The sequence below is a fragment of the Eleutherodactylus coqui genome, chromosome 1 (assembly GCF_035609145.1).
Source record: "Eleutherodactylus coqui strain aEleCoq1 chromosome 1, aEleCoq1.hap1, whole genome shotgun sequence".
Classification (NCBI taxonomy): Eukaryota; Metazoa; Chordata; class Amphibia; order Anura; family Eleutherodactylidae; genus Eleutherodactylus; species Eleutherodactylus coqui.
Genome location: NC_089837.1, coordinates 510,236,425 through 510,261,930, shown reverse-complemented (window position 1 = coordinate 510,261,930; position 25,506 = coordinate 510,236,425). Strand labels below are relative to the sequence as shown.

The window sequence follows — 25,506 nt, the reverse complement described above, 5'->3', positions numbered from 1 at the left end:
GGTTTTACATTTGCACTTGGGATCGTCTGAAACAGGATATGCAGCTACATTTGGTGAGGAGTGGTCTGCGGAAGGCTGGCATCTCAATTGGGTTGCCAAAGGTCTTGTAAAGAATGCAACATTGGTAGAATTATTTCCGCTGGTAGTGGCCTTAGTGGTTGCATGGCCTTTTGGGAATGCTGCCCGCCTCCTGCAGGTGGTTATAAAGATAGTTTTAAATGGGTTATTGGTGTAGACCTGACGGGTTAGGACTGAGTCTACCTGTTATATATCTGGTTATGATTTTGTTATTAAAGGTTATGGTAACCCCGTTTAAAAAATAAATGCCGCGGCCTTAAGATGCCACACCGGAGTCTGTCTATTTATTTCAGGTTTATGGTAAGTAATGTTATAGAGCATAAGATTCCATGTCCTTTTATCCCATAGTAACATGTACTTGTAGCAGTGGCCCCTATTTGTGCACAAGTATAATACTAAGCAGCCCCCCTCCCGTACATCAGGGGGGGGGGGGGGGGAGGGTTAGTGGTTGTCCTCCTGCATGCTGGGAATTGGTCTTTGTACCAACATACCAAACTGGGCCCCATCCTTAAGGGGTTAAGAATAATTTACATGAGCCCCATAGCGCTCTCTGGCAGATTACACAAAATCTGCATGTTTATTAGTACAAGCATTGTATTTTAGTAAAAACTCACTTTTAATAACTCCCTCTTATAAGCCATGAAGGTGGACCACCCGAGCCCCGAGTCATGCAGCATTTCATCACAGCCCTCCAGCATTCCAGCACCTCTCATGGGCCGACGTCAGTGATGGAAGGCCGGGCAGCATGACTCAGGGACTTAGAGGGCCGAGAGAATCGTGCAAGATTTGTGCGTTGCGAGACCCACAAATTTGAACCCCATTCTATGGAGTGGGTTTATACACATGAGCGATGGTTTCCTGCATAGCACTGCTATGTGATGAGATTCTGTGCGAGAAACAAATCACGGCATACTCTATCTTGCTGCGTGATTTCGCCGGCCCCAGTGAAAGCAATGGGGGACCTCTGCGATCCTCTGCTGCGGCTGTCATAAGGATCCCTTCATCCCCTGAGTGATGTGAGGCCTTTATCACATGTAAACGCCTCACATCCCTTGGGCTTTCACACTCTGCACCACACTAGGCTGCGTGTTTCCAGTAAATAGTCTCAATAGGAAGAATAGAAGGATTCAGGATTTCCCCCAAATGTCAATACAAAGGGGAAATATATTAGGCAAATAATAATAATAATAATCTATCCCCTTTCCAGGGCAACTCATACAGATGATCCAGGAGAAATGTAGTGTCAGGGGCAAGTGAGGTAAATTCTGATGCCAAGACTCAATAGCAGAGAGGACGGGTTAGTCTCTAATATGCTGTCTGCCTGTCCTACAAGACGACTTACCGTACTCCAAACCGCGTGAGAGTTTTCTCAGTAATGTCAGAGAAACTTGTGGACAGATCATTTCAGCCATTTCCAGACAATTCTTCATCCGGAGAGGTTTGCTCCAACTAGAGTTGGGACTTTCTCAGGCAAGACTAAGCCTAACATTCTGGCCTAAGGCAGCGTGATTTCTCCTGCTTTGGAGGACTAGTCATGGAAACCATGGTAGGTTTTTACTCAGACAAGCTGTTGAAAAGCCTGAAGGTATTCATCATGTTGGCATGAAAATTTAGAGGTCTTTGCTAAGGAAAATGTGATTATCAGTGTCACATTGTGCTCCTGGGACCTGTAGGACTATGGGTTTCCAGAATCACACTGCTGTAGGTGTGGTGGATTTGGCTGGCTGATAGTGTGGAGCTCTCTAGCCAGCCAATCACCATCATGATGTGCCCATAAATACCAGCCCCTCTTACTAGAGGGTGCTGGTCATTAATCCACTATCCTTTTCCACCGCAACGCTTGGTGTTATGCATGCTGCTAGTTTGAGTTGCTTTCCCTGAAGATGGTTTGCACACCTGATCTCCTATCAGCAGGTTCTATGGCTCTCCTCCCTTCCCTTTTATCAGGTGTGGTCCCCAGACATCTGATGTCCTATACATTGTCAGGTGGGTGATATCTACCAAAATGTTCATTTTATATTAGTTTGGTGTCTAATGCTCTTGCACCTTTCTTGGTGTGTGGACACTTGAACTAACTCATGTCTTATTTGTTAGGCCGGCTACCCATGTCTGCTGCCCTTTAGCTACTCCTGGTAGACTTATGTTTCACTCTGCTCCTTCTGCATGAATGGACTCTTAGCTGTATACTTTCATCAGCACTGCAAGAGTTCTCCGCCCAGCTGAAGGGTAATAGGCTATTGCCATTCTATTTGCTCAGCTGGGAATCCTTCTCCTTTGCCTAAGTGTTGGTGTAAGTTTGCCTCGGTCACTCAGCATGGGTCTCCTGTCTCTGACTTCTGTGTCTGTCCTGATTCCTGGACTTTTACCTGGATTACTTTTGTTCTCTGCCCGGCCAGACATTGAACCGGTTTCTGTTTACAGTTTGGCCTGTTTCGCGGTGCCTTGCACCGGTCCCTTTGACCTCCATGGATCAGCTCCCAACAACACCAGGACTACTCCAGCAGGTAGTGGTCTGCTCGGTTTCCTGCAGCAAATTCCAGATCCCTGTACATGGGTCAAAGGGTGAATACCGGGGAACAGTCAGGATAATGCTCTTTGGATTAACCCAAAGCCAAACCAGTTGGTTGGCACAGTGGGTCCACACTCACTGTCTGTAAGATATTTCTGCATGCATGAGGTTCTGAATGAGGCTTCGCTCTGCCTGTGAGATGAGCAGACTTCATGTGGTAACGACTTGTTCAGTGTATGTCTGAAAGTGTGGACTGCACTTGATGAGTACAATGACTTGTTCTGTGTGGTTTTCCTCTGTGAGGTGAGCAGACTTCATGTGGCAGCAATGACTTCTACAGTGTGGTCTGAAGGAGGGGACTGCACTTGGTGTGTACAATGACATGTTCTGTGTGGTGTTCCCTCTGTGTTGCAGTCACTTGGTGTGAACAAGGTCGTGTTCTGTGTAAGGCCACCTGCAGATGCAAAGGGGAAATATTCGGCTAAAAGAATTCTCGCAGCGGGACCCGACCCGAACCCCTGCAGAGACCAGCGCGGTGCTCACCTGCTCTTGCGGCTCCGGCTCTTTGATGTGCCGGCTGCCGGCTCTGGTCTGCGCATGCGCCGGCAGCCGGCACATCAAAGAGCCGGAGCCGCAAGAGCAGGTGAGCACCGCGCTGGTCTCTGCAGGGGCTCGGGTCGGGTCCCGCATGCGCAGACCAGAGCCCCGCAGAGAAATAGAGCATGCCGTGATTTGTTTTCTGCACATGATTTTGCACAGACAAATCATGGACGTCTGCCTAGGATTGCGTTTTCTAATGCAATCATATGGCAGCTTCCACGGGCGGAAATTGTGCAGAAAATCCAGCCGCGGAATTTCCGCCTGTGTGCAGGGGGTCTTAGTCTGTAGGTATTGACTATACTTGGTGTGAATTGCCATGCTCAGTGTGTGTTTTGTTTTATCTACCCTGTATGGTGTTCCTGTCTGTTACCATCTAGGATTAGCCGGGGCCCCTAGGTTCCTGCGTGGAGCCATCCCTATTGAGAGAATCACCCTGCTTGTAGGCAGAGTTCCCTAGGGACTCACAAGACACCAAAGACCCTTGAAGTGGGCTTGTGAACTTATGTATTCTGGCCAAAATACAGACCAATACCTCATACATATTAGTAATTCCAGCTGCCTATGTGGGTTTGTACTATTGGTAAGCATTTTAGCATCTGGTTGTTTGTATGTTTGATTTATGTATGTTGTTGGTGTCCGATTGCATATTCTTTCTCTCCTGTCTTATTTGGGTTGCGTTCATGTAGGTCGTTGTTCCCATGGCTTGCACAGATGTAACAATCAGGTAGAAACCTGAACTCTGTTGGCCACCCAAGAAATGGCAACTAAAAGTGCCTATACCTGTATAGTGTCCATCTTCATAAATAGTGTGAACAAGGAAAGCTTTTAGTAGAGGAACGATATTTAGGAGTGATGCTCCATTTTTCACAGGATGGATTTGAGAAAGGCCTAAGGTAAGTCTCTAGCTAAAGACACTTGTGGTTGACAAAGCGGTTCATAATGGCCATTGAGAGACTGAAGACAGCTAAAGTCAACCCTTTCCCAAAATTGAAAGCTATGTGAGCACTCCTTCTAGCCATTACTGGAAACAGACTTGCTATTCTATGATCTATGGGCCTTATCTATCCTTCCATGAGGATACAGTGATATTAAGGCCATTATTCAGGCTCATTGGTTATTTTTTCTCAATGTGAATCAGGTAATTGTCCTGCCGGCCTTCTGTGCTAAACCTACCTGGAAGGAGGAAAGGTGCTCGTAGACACCAGATGTGGGGCACTGTCCGAGAATAGACCTATCACAGCTGAGAGTTTGGACAGATCAGTTGTCTGTGCTCACACAGAGCCCAAAGAAAGGGAGAAATCCCCCCAGCCCACCATATCTAGGTGACCGAGAGACCCTGTTATAACTTCATATAAAAGTGAAGGTCTCCGTCCAGAAGACGTCAGACTCGCTATACCAGAGTCACAGCAACATCAGGGGCAGAAGATGCGGTATCTGGCTGAGAGCATCGGCACATGGAGCACACAACACACCTACTGTGTAAGAAGAACCTCTCTATGGAGAAGACTGCTGTGTGAGGATACCCAAGGAAGCCAGAAGTTATTATGTTATTTTGGAGATCTTACAGCAGCACATATCTACCCAACCAATAAAGTATTTTTCTCTACATCTCTTTGTAGTCTTTAAAAACAGACAAGGGGGAGGAGCTAAAGTCCTTCTGATAGGGTTAGTACAAAATTTAAATTAACTTTCCAAGGCTCATGGTAGGGGAATAGATCCCCATATCTATATGTGCTGCTGTCAGGGCTACAGGAAAGGAGAACAGCATAATAAATTCAACCTGTCTGCAGAGTCATATTGACTGTAACAGGTCAGTGTAATGTAAGTATGAAGTCAGTTGTGAACACGCTAAGCACACGGATGTGAGAACCAGTCCGTCTGGATAAGCCCTTTATAGACTCCTCTATGAGCTCCACACATCAGCAGCCCACCTATTACTCCTGTTCTAGACTCCTGGCTGCTATATTGTAACAAACTGCTGCTGTGTGAGGCAGACAAGAGGACGGCTTCTCAGCCTCTGAATGGCAATGTTTTCATTTACTGACAGCAAGCAGAGATCTTAAAAACAGCGAGAAAAGACAAAACATATAAGGAAGTTGTAGAAGCTTTATTTCCATAAGATTCACAACTTCTTGTAGATCCGTGTAGATACAGGCGGATACTTTCTCATCTTAGACTCAGTTATTTGCCGCTTGGCTTCTGGCAGGAGAAACGGTTATTCTGGTTCCTCCTACATGTAAATCCACCCTCACACAGGCAGTTATTGTACTTCCCGAAAAAAGGCTAAAGAAAGAGATGATAGGGTTAATGAAGACACTTGTGACTCCTAACCACATCTGTCAGTAACATGTAGGCTCAGCGGTGGGAGACGCAGCGTGAGGCCGGGGGTCCAGTTACTGAGAATGTCCCGTCTGAAGCTACGTCTCCCACCGCACGCCGGTTTACACTGAATTAGTCCTCATTGACATGACAAGCGGGATTTTAGTCAGAAAACAATGACTGAGGTCCCTTTGTCGGTGCGTTTTACATAAGGGTTTGTGTTTTTAATGCAGAAATGTCATCTGATTGCAATCCGTTCTTTACACGGGAGAAAAAAACGGAAGGCGCACGAAATGATGTAATTTAAACCTCCAATTGAATTCAATGGGTGCGTAAATAAAGAAGACATTACGCCCACGCCGTGCAAGGGTGTTTTATATTTTAAACACATCCACTGATTTTAATGTGCGATTCTGGTCCGAGAATCAAAAAGGGAAAAGACATTCGGTCTGTAAAAAAAAAAAAGTGTGTGTGTGTGTGTGTATATATATATATATATATATATATATATAATGTAAATAAATACATCGCCTTTAAGGTCTCATTCACACCAGTGAACGCAGTATTAGTCCATGAAGAGCGCACCGTTGTTTCCGCCCGTGTATGTTGGATGTTTTTGCACGTTTCTCTGCTTGCTTATTGCGTCTCTATTCACTGTGGTTTTAGATGCACAAAAAAGAAACCGCAAAAAATACCAATTGATGTAATTTTTTCCGCTCTTTCCTGGTGATTTTGGTCTGTAAATCGGGGTGACAGCAGGACATCCGCATCACATGTCTACATCTGACTCCACCCATGCAGATCAGCCGTGTTGTGCGGACAGGGGATACGGCGGTGTGAATGGGCCCTGATTGCTCCAAGTTTTGTCCAAATTCTGTCCGTTTCACACTTGAGCATTAACCTCCTCCGTGTGAATAATATCGCGGCTCCTCAGCGCAGGTTTTGGCTGCGCAGCTTGTAGAGACGGAACAGGAGGTTTTAGGGGGCGACAAAGATTGTGGTAATTTATAGTAGAGGCTCCTGTCACCTCACTGCTGCGGGTACAAGTACCTGAGTGTGTAGGTATTCATACACTGCCAGGAGGAGTAACAGAGGAACCGCAGCATGTAGAGCTCTAAGATAAGAGGCTGCAGGATGCTTATTTTGTGGGCAAAGCAAATATTTAGTAAAGCCGACAATGAAGGGAAATAACCGTATTTGTGCTATTAGGAGTGGAGGCTGAAGAATCACCACATGTTCTATTTACGTGTCACATGAGAACAGGACATGTAATCTGTGGTGCCCGCACATCACACAACACACGGATGGGGCGCCCATGTGATCGGAGCGGCACCCCGGAATTCTGTACACAACGAAGGGAGAAGCAGATACATCAGCTGCTTACAGATACTCACAATAAGGTCACAGGTCGCATTTTCTGCTGCTCTTGATTGACATATACGTCTATAAGGATCCCTTGGGTTTAGCGTACGGCAACATCCGCTGTCACATCCTGCATTTAGATTACACGGATTTCCATTGTTCTAAAAGTAAGAGAGACATAAATGTGATGTGATTGTTATTCTCTTTGTTTGTCTCTTTGTTCTCCTTCCTGAGATCGGCCACAATTATTACTTCACACCGGGAAGGAGAGGCTGTTAGGGACAGTTCAGGCGGTGGTTCCCCATCTGTGCTGTCCGTGTATTTCACGGCACACGGACCCATATATGACAATCAGGCTCTTCACATGAGTGTTATTTCACGTGGATCCTGTCCTGTTCCGGTCCGTGTCATGGATGAGCAGGATATGTAATGTCTGCTACCCGCCGCTCAGACATCACATGGACGTACATCCGCGTGCGGTCCGCTGCGAGTTGGGCCCTGGATTGTCACACACAAACATCCGTCTGAGCGCAGCCTTAGACCTCATTCATACGGAATTTCAAGTGTTATGGACTTCTTTTCCTATAGAAGTTTTTTTTTAGAACAACGCCTCCATAAACAGGAATAAGGCGCGATCACACGGGCTTTGCGGTGATTTTTTTAGCGCAAAAGTCAATAGTACTTTCTAATGTTAAAAACACATTGCACGACAATCGCAATTTCGTCCTTTGCGATGCAATAAAAAGGAAACTCCATGGGGAAACATGGGGAAAGATTTTTTTCTTCATGCAACATCGCAGAGTGAAAACATTACAAATGTGAAGGAAACCATTGAAAATCATTGATTTCATAATTCAGCATTTTTACTCACTCTCGCATCGCGCGGAAATCGCACGATTTTCTTGCCTATGTGAAAGCAGCCTAAGAGCTGTATGAGAACGGCTATATAGGGAGTTATTAAGTCCCCATATGGTAATATTAGAAGCTATATGGGGGGTTATTTAGTCTCAATATGGTGATATTAGAAACTATATGGGGTGGTTACTTAGTCCCCATATGGTGATATTAGAAGCTATATGGGGGTTATTTAGTTTCCATATGGTGATATTGGAAGCGATATGGGGGTTATTTAGTCCCCATATGGTGATATTAGAAGCTATATGGGGGTTATTTAGTGTCCATATGGTAATATTAGAAGCTATATGGGGGGGGGGGATATGTAGTCCTCATATGGTGATGTTAAAAGCTATATGGGGGTTATTTAGTCCCCATATGGTGATATTAGAAGCTATATTAGGGTTATTCAGGCCCCGTATGGTGATATAGGAAGCTATATAGGGGTTATTTAGTCTCCATATAGTGATATTAGAAGCTATATAGGGGTTATTTAGTTTCCATATGGTGATATTCGAAGCTATATGGGGGTTACTTACTCCCCATATGGTGATATTAGGAGCTATATGGGGGGATATTTAGTCTCACTATGGTGAGGTTAGAAGCTATATGGGGGGTTATTTAGTCCCCATATGGTGATATTAGGAGCTATATGTGGGGTTATTTATTCTCACTATGGTGATATTAGAAGCTATATGGGGGGTTATTTAGTCCCCATATGGTGATAATAAAAACTATATGGGGGGTTATTTAGTCTCCATATAGTGATATTAGAAGCTATATGTGGGTTATTTAGTGTCCATATGGTAATATTAGAAGCTATATGGGGGGGGGGGGGGGATATGTAGTCCTCATATGGGGATGTTAGAAGCTATATGGGGGTTATTTAGTCCCCATATGGTGATATTAGAAGCTATATTAGGGTTATTCAGGCCCCATATGGTGATATAGGAAGCTATATAGGGGTTATTTAGTCTCCATATAGTGATATTAGAAGCTATATAGGGGTTATTTAGTTTCCATATGGTGATATTCGAAGCTATATGTGGGTTATTTAGACCCCATATGGTGATATTACAAACTATATGGGGGGTTATTTAGTCCCCATATGGTGAATGGTGATATTGGAAGCTATATGGGGGGGGGGGGGGGAGGTATTTAGTCCTTATATGGTGATGTTAGAAGCTATATGGGGGTTACTTACTCCCCATATGGTGATATTAGGAGCTATATGGGGGGATATTTAGTCTCATTATGGTGAGGTTAGAAGCTATATGGGGGGTTATTTAGTCTCCATGTGGTGATATTAGAAGCTATACGGGGGTAATTTAGTCCCTATAGTGTGATATTAGGAGCGATATGGGGGTTATTTAGTCTCCATATGTTGATATTGGAAGTTATATGGGGGTTATTTAGTCTCCATATGGTGATATTAGAAACTATATAGGGAGTTATTAAGTCCCCATATGGTAATATTAGAAGCTATATGGGGGGTTATTTAGTCTCAATATGGTGATATTAAAAACTATATGGGGTGGTTACTTAGTCCCCATATGGTAATATTAGAAGCTATATGGGGGGTTATTTAGTCTCAATATGGTGATATTAGAAACTATATGGGGTGGTTACTTAGTCCCCATATGGTGATATTAGAAGCTATATGGGGGTTATTTAGTTTCCATATGGTGATATTGGAAGCGATATGGGGGTTATTTAGTGTCCATATGGTAATATTAGAAGCTATATGGGGGGGGGATATGTAGTCCTCATATGGTGAAGTTAAAAGCTATATGGGGGTTATTTAGTCCCCATATGGTGATATTAGAAGCTATATTAGGGTTATTCAGGCCCCGTATGGTGATATAGGAAGCTATATAGGGGTTATGTAGTCTCCATATAGTGATATTAGAAGCTATATAGGGGTTATTTAGTTTCCATATGGTGATATTCGAAGCTATATGGGGGTTACTTACTCCCCATATGGTGATATTAGGAGCTATATGGGGGGATATTTAGTCTCACTATGGTGAGGTTAGAAGCTATATGGGGGGTTATTTAGTCCCCATATGGTGATATTAGGAGCTATATGTGGGGTTATTTATTCTCACTATGGTGATATTAGAAGCTATATGGGGGGTTATTTAGTCCCCATATGGTGATTTTTAGAAGCCATATGGGGGGTTATTTAGTCTCCATGTGGTGATAATAAAAACTATATGGGGGGTTATTTAGTCTCCATATAGTGATATTAGAAGCTATATGTGGGTTATTTAGTGTCCATATGGTAATATTAGAAGCTATATGGGGGGGGGGATATGTAGTCCTCATATGGGGATGTTAGAAGCTATATGGGGGTTATTTAGTCCCCATATGGTGATATTAGAAGCTATATTAGGGTTATTCAGGCCCCATATGGTGATATAGGAAGCTATATAGGGGTTATTTAGTCTCCATATAGTGATATTAGAAGCTATATAGGGGTTATTTAGTTTCCATATGGTGATATTCGAAGCTATATGTGGGTTATTTAGACCCCATATGGTGATATTACAAACTGTATGGGGGGTTATTTAGTCCCCATATGGTGAATGGTGATATTGGAAGCTATATGGGGGGGGGGAGGTATTTAGTCCTTATATGGTGATGTTAGAAGCTATATGGGGGTTACTTACTCCCCATATGGTGATATTAGGAGCTATATGGGGGGATATTTAGTCTCATTATGGTGAGGTTAGAAGCTATATGGGGGGTTATTTAGTCTCCATGTGGTGATATTAGAAGCTATACGGGGGTAATTTAGTCCCTATAGTGTGATATTAGGAGCGATATGGGGGTTATTTAGTCTCCATATGTTGATATTGGAAGTTATATGGGGGTTATTTAGTCTCCATATGGTGATATTAGAAACTATATGGGGGGTTATTTAGTCCCCATATGGTGATATTAGAAGCTATATGTGGGTTATTTAGACCCCATATGGCGATATTAGAAACTATATGGGGGGGGGGGTATTTAGTCCCCATATGGTGAATGGTGATATTGGAAGCTATATGGGGAGCTTTTAAGTCTCCATATGGTTATATTAGAAGCTATATGGGGGTTTATTTAGTCTCGATATGGTGATATTAGAAGCTACATGGGGGGGGGGAAGATTTAGTCCTCATATGGTGATGTTAGAAGCTATATGTGGGTTATTTAGTCCCCGTATGGTGATATTGGAAGCTATATTAGGGGGTTATTTAGTCCGCATATAGTGAAATGTAAATCTGTATGGGGATTATTTAGTCCCCATATGGTGATATTGCAAGCTATATGGGGGTTACTCAGTCCCCATATGGTGATATTGGAAGCTATATGGGGGGTTATTTAGTCTTTATATGGTGATATTAGAAGCTATATTGGGGTTATATGGTCCCCATATGGTGATATTAGGAGCTATGAGGGGGGTTATTTAGTCCCCATATGGTGATCTTGGATAGTATAGGGGGGTTATTTAGTCCCCATATAGAAGTTATACTGGGGGTTATTTAGTCTCCATATAGTGATATTAGAAGCTATACAGGGGTTATTTAGTGTCCATATGGTGATATTAGAAGCTATATGTGGGTTATTTAGTGTCCATATGGTAATATTAGAAGCTATATGGGGGGTTATTTATTCTCACTATGGTGATATTAGAAGCTATATGGGGGGTTATTTAGTCCCCATATGGTGATTTTAGAAGCAATATGGGAGGTTATTTAGTCTCCATGTGGTGATAATAAAAACTATATGGGGGGTTATTAAGGCTCCATATAGTGATATTAGAAGCTATAAAGGGGTTATTTAGTTTCCATATGGTGATATTGGAAGCTATATGTGGGTTATTTAGTGTCCATATGGTGATATTAGAAGCTATATGGGGAGTTATTTAGTCTCCATATGGTAATATTAGAAGCTATATGGGGGGTTATTTAGTCCCCATATGGTAATATTAGAAGCTATATGGGGGGGGGGGGGGGTATGTAGTCCTCATATGGTGATGTTAGAAGCTATATGGGGGTTATTTAGTCCCCATATGGTGATATTAGAAGCTATATTAGGGTTATTCAGGCCCCATATGGTGATATAGGAAGATATATGGGGGTTATTTAGTCTCCATATAGTGATATTAGAAGCTATATAGGGGTAATTTAGTTTCCATATGGTGATATTCGAAGCTAAATGGGGGTTATTTACTCCCCATATGGTGATATTAGGAGCTATATGGGGGGATATTTAGTCTCCATGTGGTGATATTAGAAGCTATACGGGGGTAATTTAGTCCCCATAGTGTGATATTATGAGCGATATGGGGGTTTAGTCTCCATATGTTGATATTAGAAGCTATATGGGGGTTATTTAGTCTCCGTATGGTGATATTAGAAACTATATGGGGGGTTATTTAGTCCCCATTTGGTGATATTGGAAGCTATATCGGGGGGGGGGGGAGGTATTTAGTCCTTATATGGTGATGTTAGAAGCTATATGGGGGTTATTTATTCCCCATATGGTGATATTAGAAACTATATGGGGGGTTATTTAGTCCCCATATGGTGAATGGTGATATTGGAAGCTGTATGGGGAGCTATTAAGTCTCCATATGGTTATATTAGAAGATATATGGGGGTTTATTTAGTCTCGATATGGTGATATTAGAAGCTATACCGGGGGGGGGGGGGAAGATTTAGTCCTCATATAGTGATGTTAGAAGCTATATGTGGGTTACTTAGTCCCCATATGGTGATATTAGAAGCTATATGTGGGTTATTTAGTCCCCATATGGTGATATTGGAAGCTATATTAGGGGGTTATTTAGTCCGCATATAGTGAAATGTAAATCTGTATGGGGGTTATTTAGTCCCCATATGGTGATATTGCAAGCTATATGGGGGTTACTCAGTCCCCATATGGTGATATTGGAAGCTATATGGGGGGTTATTTAGTCTTTATATGGTGATATTAGAAGCTATATTGGGGTTATTTGGTCCCCATATGGTGATATTAGGAGCTATGTGGGGGGTTATTTAGTCCCCATATAGTGATCTTGGAAAGTATAGGGGGGTTATTTAGTCCCCATATAGAAGTTATACTGGGGGTTATTTAGTCTCCATATAGTGATATTATAAGCTATACAGGGGTTATTTAGTGTCCATATGGTGATATTAGAAGCTATATGGGGGGTTATTTAGTCTCAATATAGTAATATTAGAAACTATATGGGGGGGGTTTAGTCCTCATATGGTGATATTAGGAGCTATATGGGGGGTTATTTAGTCTCCATATAGTGATTTTAGAAGCTATATGTGGGTTATTTAGACCCCATATGGTGATATTAGAAGCTATATGGGGGGGTTATTTAGTCCCCATATGGTGAATGGTGATATTGGAAGCTATTAAGTCTCCATATGGTTATATTAGAAGCTATATGGGGGTTTATTTAGTCTTGATATGGTGATATTAGAAGCTATATGTGGGTTATTTAGACCCCATATGGTGATATTAGAAACTATATGGGGGGGGGGTTATTTAGTCCCCATATGGTGAATGGTGATATTGGAAGCTATATGGGGAGCTATTAAGTCTCCATATGGTTATATTAGAAGTTATATGGGGGTTTATTTAGTCTCAATATGGTGATATTAGAAGCTATATGTGAGTTATTTAGACCCCATATGGTGATATTACAAACTATATGGGGGGTTATTTAGTCCCCATATGGTGAATGGTGATATTGAAAGCTATATGGGGGGGGGGGGGGGGGTATTTAGTCCTTATACGGTGATGTTAGAAGCTATATGGGGGTTATTTATTCCCCATATGGTGATATTAGAAGCTATATGTGGGTTATTTAGACCCCATATGGTGATATTAGAAACTATATGGGGGGTTATTTAGTCCCAATATGGTGAATGGTGATATTGGAAGCTATATGGGGAGCTATTAAAGGGGTTGTCCCGCGGCAGCAAGTGGGTCTATACACTTCTGTATGGCCATATTAATGCACTTTGTAATGTACATTGTGCATTAATTATGAGCCATACAGAAGTTATAAGAAGTTTTTCACTTACCTGCTCCGTTGCTAGCGTCCTCGTTTCCATGGAGCCGACTAATTTTCGCCGTCTAATGGCCAAATTAGCCGCGCTTGCGCAGTCCCGGTCTTCTTCTTTTTTCAATGGGGCTGCTCGTGCTGGATGCCGGCTCCGTGTAGCTCCGCCCCGTCACGTGCCGATTCCAGCCAATCAGGAGGCTGGAATCGGCAATGGACCGCACAGAAGCCCTGCGGTCCACCGAGTGAGAAGATCCCCGCGGCCATCTTCATCAGGTAAGCAAGAAGTCACCCGGAGCGCGGGGATTCAGGTAAGCGCTCTCCGGTGTTCTTTTTTAACCCCTGCATCGGGGTTGTCTCGCGGCGAACGGGGGGGGGGGGGGGGGGGGTTGAAAAAAAAACAAAAACCCGTTTCGGCGCGGGACAACCCCTTTAAGTCTCCATATGGTTATATTAGAAGCTATATGGGGGTTTATTTAGTCTCGATATGGTGATATTAGAAGCTATATGGGGGTTACTTAGTCCCCATATGGTGATATTAGAGGCTATATGGGGGTTATTCAGGCCCCATATGGTGATCTAGGAAGCTATATGGGGGTTATTTAGTCCCCATATGGTGATATTGAAAGCTTTATTAGGGGGTTATTTAGTTTGCATATAGTGAAATGTAAATCTGTATGGGGGTTATTTAGTCCCCATATGGTGATATTGCAAGCTATATGGGGGTTACTCAGTCCCATATGGTGATATTGGAAGCTATATGGGGGGTTATTTAGTCTTTATATGGTGATATTAGAAGCTATATTGGGGTTATATGGTCCCCATATGGTGATATTAGGAGATATGTGGGGGGTTATTTAGTCCCGATATGGTGATCTTGGATAGTATAGGGGGGTTATTTAGTCCCCATATAGAAGTTATACTGGGGGTTATTTAGTCTCCATATAGTGATATTAGAAGCTATACAGGGGTTATTTAGTGTCCATATGGTGATATTAGAAGCTATATGTGGGTTATTTAGTGTCCATATGGTGATATTAGAAGCTATATGGGGAGTTATTTAGTCCCCATATGGTAATATTAGATGCTATATGGGGGGTTATTTAGTCTCAATATAGCGATATTAGAAACTATATGGGGGGGGAGGGGGGGTTAGTCCTCATATGGTGATTTTAGGAGCTATATAGGGGTTATTTAGTTTCCATATGGTGATATTAGAAGCAATATGGGAGTTATTTAGTCCCCATATGGTGATATTAGAAGCTAAATCGGGGGGTATTTAGTCCTCATATGGTGATGTTAGAAGCCATATGGGGGGTTATTTAGTCCCCATATGGTGATATTAGAGGCTATATGTGGGTTATTTGGTCCCCATATGGTGATATTGGAAGCTATATGGGGTTATTTAGGCCTAATCTAAATCTCTCACTTCCCAATGTCATAGAAACTTAAAATTTGGCACAAGCATTAAATATGTCATAAATAGGAAAAGCTAATAGGTCCCAACTCGATCGATCAATTCTATGCACAAAAGAATTAGCGTCCAAATTTTACGTACGGAATGTAATTCTCTCACTTCCCGATGTCAGAGAAACTCGAAATTTGGCATGAGCATTCATTACGTCATAAATAGGAAAAGCTAATAGGTCCCAACGCGATTATTCAATTCTATGCGCAAAAGAATTGGCGTCCAAATTTTACGTACGGAATGTAATTTTCTCGCTTTCCGGTGTCATAGAAACGTGAAATTTGGCATAAGCATTGATTACGTCATAAATAGGAAAAGCTAATGGGTCCCAACTCGATTATTCAATTCTATGGGCAAAAGAATTAGCGTCCAAATTTTACGTACGGAATGTAATTTTCTCTTTCCGGTGTCATAGAAACGTGACATTTGGCACGAGAATTGATAATGTCATAAATAGAAGAAAAAGCTAATGAGTCGCAACTCGACCATTGAATTCTTAGCGCAAAAGAATTAGCGTCCAAATTTTGCGTACAGGATTTAATTCACTTCCCGATGTCGTAGAAACATGAAATTTGGCAAATGCATTGATTATGTCATAAATAGGAAAACCTAATGGGTCCCAACTCGATTATTCAATTCTAGCGCAAAAAAAATTAGCATCCAAATTTTACGTACAGAATCTAATTCTCTCACCTCCCGATGTCAGAGAAACTTGAAATTTCTCATGAGCATTGATTATGTCATAAGTAGGAAAATTTAATGGGTCCCAACTCGATTGTTCAATTTTGTGCGCAAAAGAATTAGCGTCCACGTTTTACATACGAAATCTAATTCTCTGACTTCTTGGTGTAATAGAAACTTGAAATTTGGCACGGGCATTGATTGTGTCATAAATATGAAAAATTAATGGGTCCCAACTTGATTATTCAATTCTAAGCGCAAAAGAATTAGCATCCAAATTTTACGTACGGAATCTAATTCTCTCACTTCCCGTTGTCGTAGAAACATGAAATTTGCCATGAGCATTGATTATGTCATAAATAGGAAAAGGTAGTGGGTCCCAACTCGATTATTTAATTCTAGCGCAAAAGAATTAGCGTCGAAATTTAACGTACATAATCTAAATCTCTCACTTCCCAATGTCATAGAAACATGAAATTTGCTATAAGCATTGAATATGTCATAAATAGGAAAAGTTAATGGGTCCCAACTCGATTATTCAAATCTATGCGCAAAAGAATTAGCATTCAAATTTTACGTATGGAATCTAATTCTCTCACTTCCCAATGTCATAGAAACATGAAATTTTCCATGAGCATTGTTTATGTCATAAATAGGAAAAGGTAATGGGTCCCAACTTGATTTTTTAATTCTAGCACAAAAGAATTAGCGTCCAAATTTTACGTATGGAATCTAATTTTCTCACTTCCTGATGTCATTTTATATAAAGGAAACGTCGTATGGTTACCTACCGTGGTGTTTCCTGGGTAACGCAGAGAGCTATGCAAAATGGTGAACATATGTTTTTCCTCGGTATCTCTAAAGTAACCACGACTTCATAAGATTTTCCGTGTGAACACCAGATAAACACCAGTACAAAATTAACTCGGGCGAAGCCGGGTATATGAGCTAGTCTTTATATAAAGGAAACGTCGCATGGTTACCTGCACGTGGTGTTTCCTGGGTAACGCAGAGAACTATGCAAAATGGTGAACATATTTTTTTCCCAGTATTTCTAAAGTAACCACGACTTCGTAAGATTTTCCGTGTGAACACCAGATAAACACTAGTCCTAAATTAACTCGGCGAAGCCGGGTATATCAGCTAGTCTATATATATAAAGACGAAAGTCTTCACTGACTTGACTCACTGACTCACTCACTGACTGACTGACTCGCCAAAAATTCTCCAACTTCCCGATATCGTAGAAACATGAAGTTTAGTAAGAGCATAGATTATGTCCAAAATAGGAAAAGTAAATCAGTTCCAACTCGATTTAATTCTAGCGCAAAAGAATTAGCGTCAAAATTTTACGTACATAATCTAAATCTCTCACTTCCCAATGTCATAGAAACTTAAAATTTGGCACGAGCATTGATTATGTCATAAATAGGAAAAGTTAATGGGTCCCAACTCAATTGATCAATTCTAGCGCAAAAGAACTAGCGTCCAAATTTTACGTACGGAATCTAATTCTCCAACTTCCCAATGTCAAAGAAATTTGAAATTTCGCACGGGCATTGATTATATCATGAATAGGAAAAGCTAATGGGTCCCAACTCGATTATTCAATTCTAAGCGCAAAACAATTAGCGGCCAAATTTTACATACAGAATCTAATTCTCTCACTTCCCAGTGTCATAGAAACTTGAAATTTGGCACAGGCATTGCTTATGTCATAAATTGGAAAAGTTAATGGGTCCCAACTCAATTATTCAATTCTATGTGCAAAAGAATTAGCGTCCAAATTTTATGTACGTAATCTAATTCTCTCACTTCCTGATGTCATCTATATATATAAAGCTGAAAGCCCTCACTGACTCACTCACTGACTGACTGACTCACTGACTGACTCGCCAAAAGTTCTCCAACTTCCCAATGTCGTAGAAACATGATATTTGGCGCAAGCATAGATTATCTCCAAAATAGGAAAAGAAATTGGGTCCCAACTCGATTATTCAATTCTAGCGCAAAATAATTGGCGTCAAAATTTAACGTACATAATCTAAATCACTCACTTCCCAATGTCATAGAAACGGGAAATTTGGCACGAGCATTGATTATGTCATCAATAGGAAAAGTTAATGGGTCCCAACTCGATTATTCAATTCTATGCGCAAAAGAATTAGCGTCGAAATTTTACGTGCGGAATGTAATGTTTTCACTTTCTGGTGTCATAGAAACGTGAAATTTGGCACGAGCATTGATTATGTCATAAATAGGAAAAGCTAATGGGTCCCAACTCTATTATTCAATTCTATGCGCAAAAGAATTAGTGTCCAAATTTTACGTGCGGAATGTAATTTTCTCACTTTCCGGTGTCATAGAAACGTGAAATTTGGCCAGAGCATTGATTATGTCATAAATAGGAAAAGCTAATGGGTCCCAACTCGATTATTCAATTCTATGCGCAAAAGAATTAGCGTCCAAATTTTACGTACGGAATGTAATTTTTTCACTTTCCGGTGTCATAGAAACGTGAAATTTGGCACGAGCAATGATTATGTCATAAATAGGAAAAGTTCATAGGTCCCAACTCGATTATTCAATTCTAGCGCAAAAGAATTGGCGTCCAAATTTTACGTGCGGAATGTAATTTTCTCACTTTCCGGTGTCATAGAAACGTGAAATTTGGCCCAAGCATTGATTATGTCATAAATAGGAAAAGCTAATGGGTCCCAACTCGATTAATCAATTCTATGCGCAAAAGAATTAGCGTCCAAATTTTACGTACGGAATGTAATTTTTTCACTTTCCGGTGTCATAGAAACATGAAATTTGGCACGAGCAATGATTATGTCATAAATAGGAAAAGCTAATTGGTCCCAACTCCTTTATTCAATTCTATGCGCAAAAGAATTAGCGTCCAAATTTTACGTGCGTAATGTAATTTCTTCACTTTCCGGTGTCATAGAAACAGGAAATTTGGCACGAACATTGATTATGTCATAAATAGGAAAAGCTAATGGGTCCCAACTCCTTTATTCAATTCTATGTGCAAAAGAATTAGCGTTCAAATCTTACGTGCGGAATATAATTGTCTCACTTTCCGGTGTCATAGAAACGGGAAATTTGGCACGAACATTGATTATGTCATAAATAGGAAAAGCTAATGGGTCCCAACTCCTTTATTCAATTCTATGCGCAAAAGAATTAGCGTCCAAATTTTACGTGCGGAATGTAATTTTCTCACTTTCCGGTGTCATAGAAACATGAAATTTGGCACAAGCATTGATTGTGTCATAAATATGAAAAGTTAATTGGTCCCAACTGGATTATTCAATTCTAAGTGCAAAAGAATTAGAGTCCAAATTTTATGTATGTAATCTAATTCTCTCACTTCCTGATGTCATTTTATATAAAGGAAGCGTCGCATGGTTACCTCCACGTGGTGTTTTCTGGGTAACGCAGAGAACTATGCAAAATGGTGAACATATCTTTTTCCTCAGTATCTCTAAAGTAACCACGACCTCATAAGATTTTCAATGTGAACACCACATAAACACCAGTACCAAATTAACTCGGGCGAAGCCGGGTATATCAGCTAGTTTTATATAAAGGAAACGTCGCATGGTTGCCTCCACGTGGTTTTTCCTGGGTAACGCAAAGAACCATGCAAAATGGTGAACATATTTTTTTCCCGGTATCTCTAAAGTAACCACAACTTCATAAGATTTTCCGTGTGAACACCAGATAAACACCAGTACCAAATTAACTCGGGCGAAGCCGGGTATATCATCTAGTCTATCTATCCATCTCTCTCTCCTATCTATCTATCTCTCTCTCCTATCTATCTATCTATCTATCTATCTATCTATCTATCTATCTATCTATCTATCTATCTATCTATCTATCTCTCCTATCTATCTATCTATCTCTCCTATCTATCTATCTATCTATCTATCTATCTATCTATCTATCTATCTCTCTCTCCTATCTATCTTATATCTATCTATCTATCTATCTATCTATCTATCTATCTATCTATCTATCTATCTCTGAATCTCTCTCATATTTATCTATCTTTTTATCTATCTCATATCTATCTATATATCTATATGTATCTCTCTCCTATTTATCTATCTATCTAATATCTATCTATATCTTTCTATCTATCTATGTCCCATCTATATCTATCTCATCTCTCTCTCTCTCCTATCTCTCTCTCTCTCTCTCTCTCTATCTCTCTCTCCTATCTTTCTCTCTCCTATCTCTCTATCTAATGTCTATCTATCTCATATCTATCTATCTATCTCATATCTATCTATCTCATATCTATCTATCTCATATCTATCTATGTATGTCCTATCTCTGAATCTCTCTCATATTTATCTATTTATTTATCTATCTATCGCATATCTATCCATCTATGTATCTATCTATCCCTCTCTCTTAGGCCTCATGCCCACTTGCACGCACGGTGCTGAATCTCGCAGTGAAATCCGTGCATGCCCGCGGACGTGGAGAGGGAAAATACATTACACTTACCTCTCCGGACGCTGCGGGGCTCTCCTCTGTGCAGGACGGATCTTCTGTTTTTCCTGTCGGCGGACGTGCTCAGCACGCCGGCAGCGTGCCGCGTGCATGCGCACCAATTAAAAAAAAAATCTTCCGCGTCTCCGTGGCACAGCACAAAAACAGCTTGCTGCTGTGCCGCGGATACGAACAGCTTCCATAGTCCTCAATAGAAGCCGCGGGAGCCGTTCGTGCGGCAGATCCGCAGGAAAATGGAGTATGCTGCGATTTCTTTCTGTGCGTGTGACCCGCACGTCGGGAAAAAATCACATCTGCATGCTTTTAGCTGCCCTACCGATGCTAATGCATCCCTATGGGCAGCAAGACGCACCAATCTCCCGATTTTATTTTTATAAATAAAATCCGCAGGTTGACATTGGCCCTCAGGCATAGGTACCGGGTGAGGGGAAAAAGGGCCCGAGCTAAACTTTTGCACCCGGGCCCCTGAGCCTTTAGTTACGCCCCCGGTGTCAGTATTTATTGTCAGCGAATTATTATATCTGTTATCTGCAAAATAGTATGAGTATATGCAGGTGGTATATGCTTGGCTACTTACCATTTCCAAGCATGATAAGCACTTTGACATACTAATCATATATGAGGTTAGCTCGCTGTGAGGCAGATTGTGCTTTACCATGATAGGTCATCTCTGCATAATCTCTCAAGGATTATCTATAGCTCGCTGTGAGGCTGGCTTGCTGTGAGGTAGACTGCGCTGTAAATCATCACTGCATAATCTATTTAGGATTATCTATATAAATGCCTACAACATTACGGGGTATCTTTAGGTATGACATATGATTGTAAGGGTATTGGATATCCTTGATGTCATCTGAGTTATCCTGGCCCCTATAATCTGGGTAACTGAGAGGCCCTGTTATTAAAAGATATAGGAACCTTTGGACTCCGAGTGGTGGTGTCCAAATAAAAACAGTAGGTCATTTAATAAGGTCTCCCTAGCTCATAAGTAAAAGGTCTCCTGTATCTACATATAATCTTGTACAGTGGACCTACCGTATTAATAAAAGCACAGTTATATGCATATGGAAGACATATGATTGGTAATCCTTGACTAGTTGCACTCTAGATCTAGATATCACTTCCTATTATTATTGAGTTTGTATACTCAAATAGAAAAGAACAGTAGAGCTGCCCAGATAGTTATCTGAACTAGATGTCAGGGTGAAGAATTCAGAGATTAAGCTGACTCTAAGACGCTGTATGATTCAAGTGGAGTCCCTTTAGGAGCTATTATTATGGCTCAAATGAGTACCAATATCTGACGAAGGTGAATTGTCTAGCCATTTGATAGGATATATGCGAGATTGGGTCTAACAGAGGGACCATCTCTCTAAGTCCACATAGATACTTTGGGCCTCCTTAGTAAAGCCATTATTGAGTGATGAATTATTAATAGTATTGTGAGGATTAGTGACGATTGATCACTTTATACTGTATATACACATAACTTCTCCGAATTTTAATATATTTAATAAAGGTTATGATTTATGTTAGTTTTTCATTCCCTTCAGTGGTTTATTCTGACGTGGCTCATTATTGCGGGGTTTATCCACGTGTAGCTCACTATGGGGTGGGTTTGTCGAGGTGTAGTTTGCAATGGGGTGGGTTTATCGAGGTGTAGCTCACTATGGCATGGGTTTATCAAGGTGTAGCTCGCTATGGGGTAGATTTATCGAGCTGTAGCTTGTTATGGTGCGGGCTGATCGAGGTGTAGCTCACTATGGCGTGGGTTTTTCGAGGTGTAGCTCGCTATGGCGTGGGTTTTTCGAGGTGTAGCTCACTATGGGGTGGGCTTATCGAGGTGTAGCTCGCTATAGGGTGGGTTTGTCAAGGTGTGGCTCGCTATGGGGTGGGTTTGTTTAGGTGTAGCTCACTATGGGGTGGGTTTATCTAGGTGTAGTTCCCTGTGGGGTGGGTTTTTCGAGGTGTAGCTCACTATGGCGTGGGTTTTTCGAGGTGTAGCTCGCTATGGGGTGGGTTTGTCGAGGTATAGTTTGCTATGGGGTGGGTTTATTGAGGTGTAGTTTGCTATGGGGTGGGTTTATTGAGGTGTTGCTCGCTATGGGGTGGGCTTATCGAGGTGTAGCTCGCTATGGGATGGGCTTATCGAGGTGTAGCTCGCTATGGGGTGGGCTTATCGAGGTGTAGCTCGCTATAGGGTGGGTTTGTTGAGGTGTAGCTCGCTATGGGGTGGATTTGTTTAGGTGTAGCTCACTATGGGGTGGGTTTATCTAGGTGTAGTTCCCTATGGGGTGGGTTTTTCGAGGTGTAGCTCACTATGGCGTGAGTTTATCGAGGTGTAGCTCGCTATGGGGTGGGTTTATCGAGGTGTAGCTCACTATGGCGTGGGCTTATCGAGGTGTAGCTCGCTATAGGGTGGGTTTGTCAAGGTGTGGCTCGCTATGGGGTGGGTTTGTTTAGGTGTAGCTCACTATGGGGTGGGTTTATCTAGGTGTAGTTCCCTATGGTGTGGGTTTTTCGAGGTGTAGCTCACTATGGCGTGGGTTTTTCGAGGTGTAGCTCGCTATGGGGTGGGTTTGTCGAGGTATAGTTTTCTATGGAGTGGGTTTATCATAGTGTAGCTCGCTATGGGGCGGGTTTGTCGAGGTGTAGCTCGCTATGGGGTGGGTTTGTCAAGGTGTATCTCACTATGGGGTGAGTTTATTGAGGTGTAGTTCGCTATGGGGTGAGTTTATTGAGGTGTTGCTCGCTATGGGGTGGGTTTATCGAGGTATTGCTCGCTATGGCGTGGGTTTATCGAGGTGTAGCTCACTATGGGGTGAGTTTACCGAGGTGTAGATCTCTATAGGGTGGGTTTATCGAAATGTAGCTTGCTATGAGGTGGGTTTGCCGAGGCACGGCTCACTATAGGGTGGGTTTATCGAGGTGTAGTTTGCTATGGGGTGGGTTTATCGAGGTGAAGAAGTGATCAAAACCGCTTGTCGGTTGAAATGTGTTTTCTGTGCTATGTGATCTCCCATCAACAAAAAAAATAAAGCATATTTTCTAAGCAGAGCTGACACTGTAATGTTTTATGTCTACAATTGCTGTTCAGGACGGCTGTGTCCAATGCTCCGTACGTATATGCACTTATGACTCTGGACTTTCCTGTTATAGAGGAGTTGAGCTGAACACTTCTTATCTTTTTACATTTTATCAAGATCTAGTCCGCTATGGGGTGGGTTCATCGAGGTGTAGCTCGCTATGAGGTGTCTTTATCGAGGTGTAGCTTGCTATGGGGTGGGTTTGTCGAGGTGTAGCTCGCTATGGGGTGGGTATGTCGAGGTGTAGCTCGCTATGGGGTAGGTTTGTTGAGGTGTAGTTTGTTATGGGGTAGGTTTGTTGAGGTGTAGTTTGCTATAGGGCGGCTTCATTGAGGTGTAGCTCGCTATGGGGTGGGCTTATCGAGGTGTAGCTCGCTATGGGGTGGGCTTATCGAGGTGTAGCTCGCTATGGGGTGGGCTTATCGAGGTGTAGCTCGCTATGGGGTGGGCTTATCGAGGTGTAGCTCGCTATGGGGTGGGCTTATCGAGGTGTAGCTTGCTATGGGGTGGGTTTATCTAGGTGTAGTTCCCTATGGGGTGGGTTTATCGAGGAGTAGCTTAAAATGGGGTGGGTTTGTCTAGGTGTAGTTTGCTATGGCGACTGTTTGTCGAGGTGTAGCTCACTATAGGGTGGGTTTTTCGAGGTGTAGCTCGCTATGGCGTGAGTTTGTCGAGGTGTAGTTTGCCATGGGGTGTGTTTATCGAGGTGTAGCTCACCATGGTGTGGGTTTATCGAGGTGTAGCTCACCATGGCGTGGGTATTTTTGAGGTGTAGCTCACTATAGGGTGGGTTTTTCGAGGTGTAGCTCGCTATGGCGTGAGTTTGTCGAGGTGTAGTTTGCCATGGGGTGTGTTTATCGAGGTGTAGCTCACCATGGTGTGGGTTTATCGAGGTGTAGCTCACCATGGCGTGGGTATTTTTGAGGTGTAGCTCGCTATGGGGTGGATTTATCGAGCTGTAGCTTGCTATGGCGTGGGCTTATCGAGGTGTAGCTCGCTATAGGGTGGGTTTGTCAAGGTGTGGCTCGCTATGGGGTGGGTTTGTTTAGGTGTAGCTCACTATGGGGTGGGTTTATCTAGGTGTAGTTCCCTATGGTGTGGGTTTTTCGAGGTGTAGCTCACTATGGCGTGGGTTTTTCGAGGTATAGTTCCCTATGGGGTGGGTTTTTCGAGGTGTAGCTCACTATGGCGTGAGTTTATCGAGGTGTAGCTCGCTATGGGGTGGGTTTATCGAGGTGTAGCTCACTATGGCGTGGGCTTATCGAGGTGTAGCTCGCTATAGGGTGGGTTTGTCAAGGTGTGGCTCGCTATGGGGTGGGTTTGTTTAGGTGTAGCTCACTATGGGGTGGGTTTATCTAGGTGTAGTTCCCTATGGTGTGGGTTTTTCGAGGTGTAGCTCACTATGGCGTGGGTTTTTCGAGGTGTAGCTCGCTATGGGGTGGGTTTGTCGAGGTATAGTTTGCTATGGAGTGGGTTTATCATAGTGTAGCTCGCTATGGGGCGGGTTTGTCGAGGTGTAGCTCGCTATGGGGTGGGTTTGTCAAGGTGTATCTCACTATGGGGTGAGTTTATTGAGGTGTAGTTCGCTATGGGGTGAGTTTATTGAGGTGTTGCTCGCTATGGGGTGGGTTTATCGAGGTATTGCTCGCTATGGCGTGGGTTTATCGAGGTGTAGCTCACTATGGGGTGAGTTTACCGAGGTGTAGATCTCTATAGGGTGGGTTTATCGAAATGTAGCTTGCTATGAGGTGGGTTTGCCGAGGCACGGCTCACTATAGGGTGGGTTTATCGAGGTGTAGTTTGCTATGGGGTGGGTTTATCGAGGTGAAGAAGTGATCAAAACCGCTTGTCGGTTGAAATGTGTTTTCTGTGCTATGTGATCTCCCATCAACAAAAAAAATAAAGCATA

The 25,506-nt window shown here is 42.3% G+C and overlaps 1 protein-coding gene across 1 annotated transcript in view; it reads right to left on the bottom strand.

Annotated features, from left to right (window-relative positions):
• Positions 1-5,275: 5,275 nt before the first annotated feature.
• The window catches only part of LOC136614393 (leucine-rich colipase-like protein 1), a 104,016-nt gene continuing 83,785 nt past the window's right edge, over positions 5,276-25,506 (bottom strand). Inside the window, exons 5-6 of the mRNA XM_066594110.1 lie at positions 6,901-7,029; positions 5,276-5,470 (exon numbers count right to left, since the gene is read on the bottom strand). Coding sequence (XP_066450207.1) covers positions 5,369-5,470; positions 6,901-7,029 — 231 coding nt within the window. The 3' untranslated portion in view covers positions 5,276-5,368. The remainder of the gene's footprint in view (positions 5,471-6,900; positions 7,030-25,506) is intronic.